At 51.7% G+C, this 7,409-nt stretch overlaps 1 protein-coding gene across 2 annotated transcripts in view; it reads left to right on the top strand.

Annotated features, from left to right (window-relative positions):
* The first annotated feature begins 1,398 nt into the window (after positions 1–1,398).
* The window catches only part of Dhcr24 (24-dehydrocholesterol reductase), a 31,073-nt gene continuing 25,062 nt past the window's right edge, over positions 1,399–7,409 (top strand). Inside the window, exons 1-3 of one of the 2 annotated variants that reach the window (XM_050136453.1) lie at positions 1,415–1,539; positions 3,376–4,325; positions 7,164–7,319. In XM_050136453.1, coding sequence (XP_049992410.1) covers positions 4,095–4,325; positions 7,164–7,319 — 387 coding nt within the window. In that variant the 5' untranslated portion in view covers positions 1,415–1,539; positions 3,376–4,094. Of the gene's footprint in view, positions 1,540–3,375; positions 4,326–7,163; positions 7,320–7,409 lie in introns of both variants that reach the window. The other variant, XM_050136454.1, reaches the window with a different exon arrangement.

Genomic DNA, 7,409 nt, shown 5'->3' with positions numbered 1-7,409 from the left:
TGTACTTAGCTCCTTCACAGTCAAAAATTTTAAAGAAAACACAATGTACATAATCCAGACTCTCTGTGAATTTTCCATTTTTACGTGGCTTATTTTTCTTTATTTCTCTTAATCTATAACTATCTGTACTTCTGTATTCTGTCTCTTTAAAGACTTTACCCTTTTTCTTTTTAAGACATTAACTTTATTTTTTATATTCTTCTTCTTCTCTTTCCCAAGCCTATGTACATTTATCCAACAATGTGATCTATAAAGGTCTTTTATGTCTGAATCTGTTTTACTGTGAATCTGTAATTTTTTCACTATCCAGGAGCATTTCTTAAAATGTTAAGCACTTCTTAAAAACTTAAGTTGCACCATGTACAGATAATACGGTACCGCCTGTGTCTTGCCCAGTCTAAACCTTAACTGCGCTGTTATTATGGCAATTATGGTAGCTCCTGCCTGAGGTCAGCACAGTGCAGCATGGAGCAGCCGCTCCTGCCTCAGAGCCATTTGGAGCCCCTGAACCATTCACAGTTCCAGGCACACAGCAGTCCACATTGGAGCCGCAATCAGCAGTTTAATTCTGAGACTGAGTGTGCAGCACAGAAACTCTTTTCATCCAAGTTACAGCCAAATCTGACACGCAGAGCACTGCGCAGTCTGAAAACGCATCTCTGTAAGGCGGCAGGAATCCGCCATGCTCTTCCACCTGCCTAAGCCTGATTCTGCCTTCTGCCCAGGTGCAGGCGGGGAGCTCTGAGCCATCTGCACGGTCTCAGAGCACTCTCCTCCGATCCCAAGTGGAACACAAACATCCAGTCCCATAAAAGCCCTTGAAATGCTTTAAAGCCAGAGTTCACGCTGGCAGCACAGCCCCAAGAAGCTGCGCTTTAAAATGACGCTTTTTTTTTCTGCTGTTGCTGAATCAGGAAATCTCTCTATGGCACGCCACCAACAAAGAGCAAAACTCTGCATTAAACTGTTTTTTCTCTGTTTAAAATTAAGCTCTCTCAGGTTTTTAAGTGTATTTAGCCCATCACGTCTGGGCGCCACTCTGTTGATTTAAGAACGGCAGGGCTGCGTCCCCGGCACCTGGCTGCCCGCATGGCTAGGTTATGCCCCGAAATAATTACACGGAAACTGTATTTTTTTAAACATTGCCTGGCCTGGCTAGTTCAGCCTCTTATTGGCTAGCTCTTACATATTGTTCTAACCCATTTCTAATATTCTGTGTAGCCCACGAAGTGGCTTACCAGGGAGGATCTTAACCTGTGTCTGTCTGGAGTGGGAGAATCATGGCGACTCCTTGACTCAGCTTCTTTTTCCCAGCATTCTGTTCTGTTTACTCCACCCACCTATGGGTTGGCCTATCAAGGGGCCTAGGCAGTTTCTTTATTAATAAGAAATCACTCCCACATCATGAGACCAGAGAAGTAATGCCAGGGGTTCGTGGAGAGGAGAATCCAGTTCCAGAGAGGAAGCAAGAGGGAGGTTTTGGAGAGACAGGACCTGTCTGTACCTTGTGTCATGATTACAGGAAGCCTAACAGCTAAGGTAAGTTGTCTGACTGTATGTTCACTTAAAGTATAGATTGATGGCCGAGCTAGAGGTGACTTTTCTTGTTCAGAGAATGGCAACCCGAAGGGTTAGAGCTCGTAAAGAGGGAGAAAGAAAGAATCCCAAGTCCATGCATGGAGGGAGAGCGGAGTGAGACTGCTCTGGGTACGGGCTCGTCCCTTTCCTTGGACAGCTGTTCCTAAAACTGAATTTTTGAATCTACTTTTATGGGCTTCCTTCTTCTCTTCCCAGGGATAAAACTATCCTCATTAGTAATTTTCAGTTTCTCCTACAAAATACTCAATGCTAGTTAATTTCTCAGTTAAACTTGCTGTCCAGATTACAGTCCGCCTGAACTTTGCTCAGAACACTTAACTGCCAAAATAAAGTGTTGGTTGAACCCCTGCTTCGGACAGGGCCAGGGCGAGACACTGTATACTCCCTCTCTGCTGACGGCCTCTCTGGGTTGTAGCTTCTAAGGATACAGCGTGACACAAACCTGTCGCTTTTAACTCTCTAGAAACTACCTTTAAAACATGAAATAGCAGAGGGCTCACTCAGCAAAGTGTTTGCTATGAGGAACCTGAGTTCAGGTCCCCAGCCTCCATCTTAAAAGCCAGGTGTGGGGGCAGTCAAGAACCAAAGGAGGGGTCCCCAGGACCCACATGGCAGCTCTCGACTGAACCTCTAATTCCAGGGGATTCAATGCCCTCTTCTGACCTTCGCAAGATCCTGACACACATGAACTCATGCAAGCATACACATATAAACACAAAACATACACTTATAAATACATACACATAAGAATTTAAAATTCTAGACCTGCCCCCAAGCTTGATGTGTCAGTACACACCTGCTCCCAGTGCTGGGGAGACAAAAACAGGTGGATGCCTTAGGACTTGCTGGCCCACCAGTCTAGCAAGCTCCAGGTTCAGAGAAAGTCACTTTCTCAAAAAGGAGAATGGAGAGTGATTAAGAATGACATTCAACATCGAACTCTGGTCTACGCACACACACACCAAGAAAACTTAAAATTTTTAATATTAACCCAAGATGAGGTAATCGTTTTGACCAAGAGTTAATATGAGGATTATGAACACAGTTTGGGTAAACTACTGTCACAGTTGGGAAAGGCAGTTCGGGCCTGGACTGGTTGGTCCCTTTTGAAACAAACAAGCTCTGGCTTTGAACTTTGATTGCGATTGGCTATCCGAACTCCCACCTACATTCTTCGGGTGTCCATTGGTCAATAGACGGGTATGTCGACAAGGCCCCAGTCATTATGCTACAAACTGGAAATTCAGAAGTGCCGGATTAACAAGGTGTTGTTTGCCCTAAAGCTCCTGCAGGAGTGGGAGCCACACAAAGGGACAATTATACAAAAATGGAAAGAACTGTGAGCCTCTGAAGGAAGAACACGAACGCAGTTTGAGAGGTGGCACCATGGGACCTCCAGGCTGTTGTACTGTTTTAGCCCAGTGAGTGGCACGATGGGAAAGGGCATTCTAGGGACAGATTCACCAAAGACATTGCCATAAAGGATGGTAGCCAGGAGTGCCTGAGTGTGTGACGGGGCAGAGGTGAAAAGGGAGGGAATCAGGAAAGGCATGCAAGGCAGAGAGGGGTCTGGTACGTGACGACGGGTTTGAAAAACAATCTCCAAAGATTAACCTGTTCAGAGAAAGTACAAAATGTCACTGTGCTTAAGCTTCTGGCCAGGTCAGAGACTGTTCCATAGCTTGAGCCTGATTGCTCCGCAAAGCCAGGACCATGTGCTCGGCTCTCACTCTTAACCCGGGGCTGCGGTGCTCTTGAAGCCCTTTCTGTCTCCAGGTCTCCATCCACTTCGACCTCAGCTTGGAAGAATGCCACCATCACCTCTGTGCTTTGAAACCGCTCGACAGGTGGAATTCACACCCCATCGTGTTTAAAATGGGGTCCCAACGACCCACGGGCCAGAACTCCTGAGGGGGTTAGTTCAAACGCATTTATGATAAACGCCTTGAAAACTGAAAAGATGCCGCTTCTGGTCTGGCGCACGTGGAATGACTGGACCTGCCCGGGTCAAGGCCAGGGGACTCTCCCACCAGGGCTGCTGGATGGTTGTCTGGAGCGCGTCCCACCCTCAGGAGGTAACCCAATGCGCAACTGCTTGACGTTGTTTCCACCAGAGGCGACTCCTAAGTGAAAGATCACGGTGGTTCCAGGGCGGGAACCCTGAGTCCCGCCAACCCGGCCGCGGGCCGACCCTACCAGCGCCCCCAACCCGGGTCAGCCCCTCCTCGCACGCCGGCTAGGAGAAGAAGGTGGAGCATCCAGGCTCCCGCAGCCAATGAACGCAGCGGCTCCCTGGTCCGATCCCCGGCGCGGCTCACCATTGGTCGCCGCCTGGGTCTCGGCCCACCGAACCTTGGCGACCCAAGCCAATCGCGAGGCGGCGGGCCCGACTTACAGGCTCTCGGGGCGGCGGCGGCAGGCTCTGAGCCGGCGGAGCGGGCTGCCGTGACGGGCGGCGTGAGCCCGCACCCTCCCGCGCGGCGCGCCGCGACACCATGGAGCCCGCCGTGTCGCTGGCCGTGTGCGCGCTGCTCTTTCTGCTCTGGGTGCGAGTGAAGGGACTGGAGTTCGTGCTCATTCACCAGCGCTGGGTGTTCGTGTGCCTCTTCCTGCTGCCTCTCTCGCTCATCTTCGACATCTACTACTACGTGCGTGCCTGGGTGGTGTTCAAGCTGAGCAGCGCGCCGCGCCTGCACGAGCAGCGCGTGCGGGACATCCAGAAGCAGGTGATCAGAGCGGGGCGCGGCTGTGTGCCGGGCTAGCGGTCCGCCGGGCGGCGGTGTGCCAGGCCAGAAGAGCGGGCGTGGGGGGGGGGGATCGCGAGGACCCCGCGTGTGATGGGGGGGCGGGGGTAAGGACTGCCCAGAGGATGAGACGGAATCAGCAAAAGCACCGGGGCAACTAGCAGAGCCTTGCTTGGAGACTTATGGAGTGTCCGCTAGGTGCAGGGCATGCGCAGTGCCTGGAAAACGAGGGACCCTAAACCTTCAGAGGTGGGCCATAGTCAGGTAACTCATTAGGCCCCTGCATTCCAGAGGAGGAATGGCCCCCGGGAGATGGTGCTGGGAAATGAGCCTAGTGGAGAGATTGGTTGAGCAAAGGTAAGGAAGCAGAGGAGCACAGGCAGTGAGAGCAAGAAGGTTAGAAAGTCAGTTGGGAGAGGAGCCTTATGGTAGGAAAGAGGTGAAAGTTTGGTTTTGCAGTCCGAGGTGCTTTGGGCGCCTTTCGAATAAAGGACTAAAGAGAGAAGGTGGACTCCAGCTCCCAGCCCCATGTGCAGTCACGCTGCACCCAGAAGTAGTTGGCCGGCTCCCACTAAGAAGATGATGAGTTTACATAAGCTAGCCGGCACCTAGGCTGAGACACCTTCACAGTGAAGCCCTCTTCCCCCATCCAGGGCTGGCATGAGCTCCCTCTGCCCTTATATTATCTTCTAACCGGCATCGACTTCAGAGAGCGTCTGCTTCCTGCTGCTGCCCTCATGGCAGCCACCCTCTTGTTCTATTTACTTCGTGCAGTATGCTGCAGGCTGAGCCTGAAGGTGCAGGCGGACTGACCTCCAGACCAGAAGACCTTGCCCAGGGAGGCGAGCGTGCAGAGGGTGCTGCTGTCAGAAGCACTTGGCACTACCAGCCTAGCTTTTGGAGCGCACCCCACAGCTCTGCTTTTCTCCCACCCTGCTCTTCTTCCTAAGTCTTTCAGGTCCCACATTGACCCGCCGGATGCCCCGGTCAGGTTGTGAGCTCCTGAAGAGAGGACTGTTACCTGACTGCTCCCCTGGGGGCCAGAGTATATTAGTGGGTGCTTGTTCATGCAAACTAGATGGAAGGATGCGCTGTGAACAGGAAACAATGGGGCCCGGGCCTTTCGTGACTGTGATTTGCTGTCCACAGCCACCTGGTGTCTGGTACCTGTTTTACTAAAATGAAGTTTAAGCTGTGAGTCCTGCCCGGAACAACACAGCTGGTAAATAGGGCAGGGACTCACGTTGGCTTGGGATAAAGAGCCTGAACTCTCAACTCCCTCAGCCCTATGCTTTCCAGCCCACCCCATGACTCTGGTTTCGTTGCCTCATGCCTGGTTTCTTAACCATAACTGCCTGAGTTGTTGCCTACCTTCTGGGCCCTTCCTGTCTCTCTTGAGAATCTGACAAAGAATGGTTTTTCCGTACTTTGCTTCTTTGCCCCAATCTAATCGATGTTCCAGGCTTGATAGCGCCCACCTGTGTCGTTCACGCTCTGTTTCCATAAAGTCTCCGACCGCAGAGTCAGGCAGAGCTGGATGGTCATGGAACTCACCTTTTGTCCTTTCAACCGCCGCTCACAGTAGTGCCTTTCTGCTAGACCGAAAGCCGCCTCCCCATCCTGAGCCCTCTGACAGCTCCAGGGCACCTTCCCCAGAAGTCTGACCCTTGACAGGACTCTTGCAGAACATAGCTGAAGCTGGTTTTGAGTACAAAAGAGCTGCCCTAGGTTGTGTCCTGAAAAATCCAGTAGTACAGCTGGCTGAGGTGCGACTGAACCCAGGACCCTCTCTCCCGTCTGTCTATCTTGTCTGAGGTGTCTGTCTTGGCTCTTCCTTCCTGAGTTAGTTGACTTTGCTCTCCTGGGGTGCTGTCTTCCTGTGGAGTGCCCCACAGTCTCTGGCTTAGATTCAGCCAGTGTTGCTCCCACCTCAGTAAAGAGAGTGTGGCCAGCCTGGTGGAATCAGCCTCACCTGGGTGGAGGAAGGGGAATTGGTAGACGCAGATGAAGAGGCAACGGACAGTCCTTGGATGCCCTAACTACAGCCATGCAGTTCCTGCCTTGTTCGTCTGCAGGGACAAGATACTTCTTTTATCCCTCACCAGCATGTCATCCTCTGCACCCTCTCTGCTCTGGCATGGAGCTTTTGCCAAAGTACTACTGCCATTGGCTGGCTGCTCCTTGCCTGCCCCTCCTCTCCCTGTCAGAGTGGTACATGAGTTAGCATGTGAGATGCTGACAGCCGGGCTTGGCACGGAACATGCTTCATAAGTAGCTGTTCTTCTGTGGACTAAGCCCATCTGTCTTCTGGTCTTCCCTGCTCTGTGATTGGTCAGTCCTGGCAATGAATCTGAGTCTTGCCAGCCATGGGTTGTATGATCTTAGACAAGTTATTTTGCCTGAGTTTCCTCATCTGCAAAAAGAGGGGGGGTCACCCCCACCTCCTAGGATTGAGAGATTAAGAAGACAGTGTAGAGTAGGGTGCCTTGTTGGGTGGGCGTGCCCTGGAGATGATAATCATTTTGACAATCAGTCTGTGACCACTGTAAAGCCTTTCCTGAACTGTCCACTTAATGTTTTCAGGATACTTTGTTTTCTAGTTCGTTTTTCATCCTTTCTTGTACAACAGCAACACATTTGCTCTCCTGTTGGCCTTGTGAGCCAGGGAGACTCCACAGGGTAAGGCCCTCAGGGCTTTACCGTCCTCCTCAATGGTACCGGGTAAAGGCATCTTTCCCAGGCCTCTTATCCTGGAAGAGGACCCGTGAGCCATTCTGGGGAGCCAGACAGAGCCAGCTAAGTCTCACCCTGTGGTTGCAGGTACGAGAATGGAAGGAACAGGGCAGCAAGACCTTCATGTGCACGGGCCGTCCCGGCTGGCTCACCGTCTCACTGCGTGTTGGGAAATACAAGAAGACCCATAAGAACATTATGATCAATCTGATGGACATCCTGGAGGTGGACACCAAGAAGCAGGTGAGAGGCTGGGCTTGGAGTTCAGTGGTAGAGTTTACCTAGCATTCACAGAGACAAAGAGCCGGGGGAGCGGGGGGGGGGGGGGGGGGG

Source organism: Alexandromys fortis, unplaced genomic scaffold (genome assembly GCF_014885135.2).
Source record: "Alexandromys fortis isolate MF-2015 unplaced genomic scaffold, M_Fortis_MF-2015_v1.1 scaffold_13, whole genome shotgun sequence".
NCBI classification, from domain to species: domain Eukaryota; kingdom Metazoa; phylum Chordata; class Mammalia; order Rodentia; family Cricetidae; genus Alexandromys; species Alexandromys fortis.
Note: the sequence above shows the minus strand (reverse complement) of the source record. Positions and strands in the feature narration are given on the sequence as shown.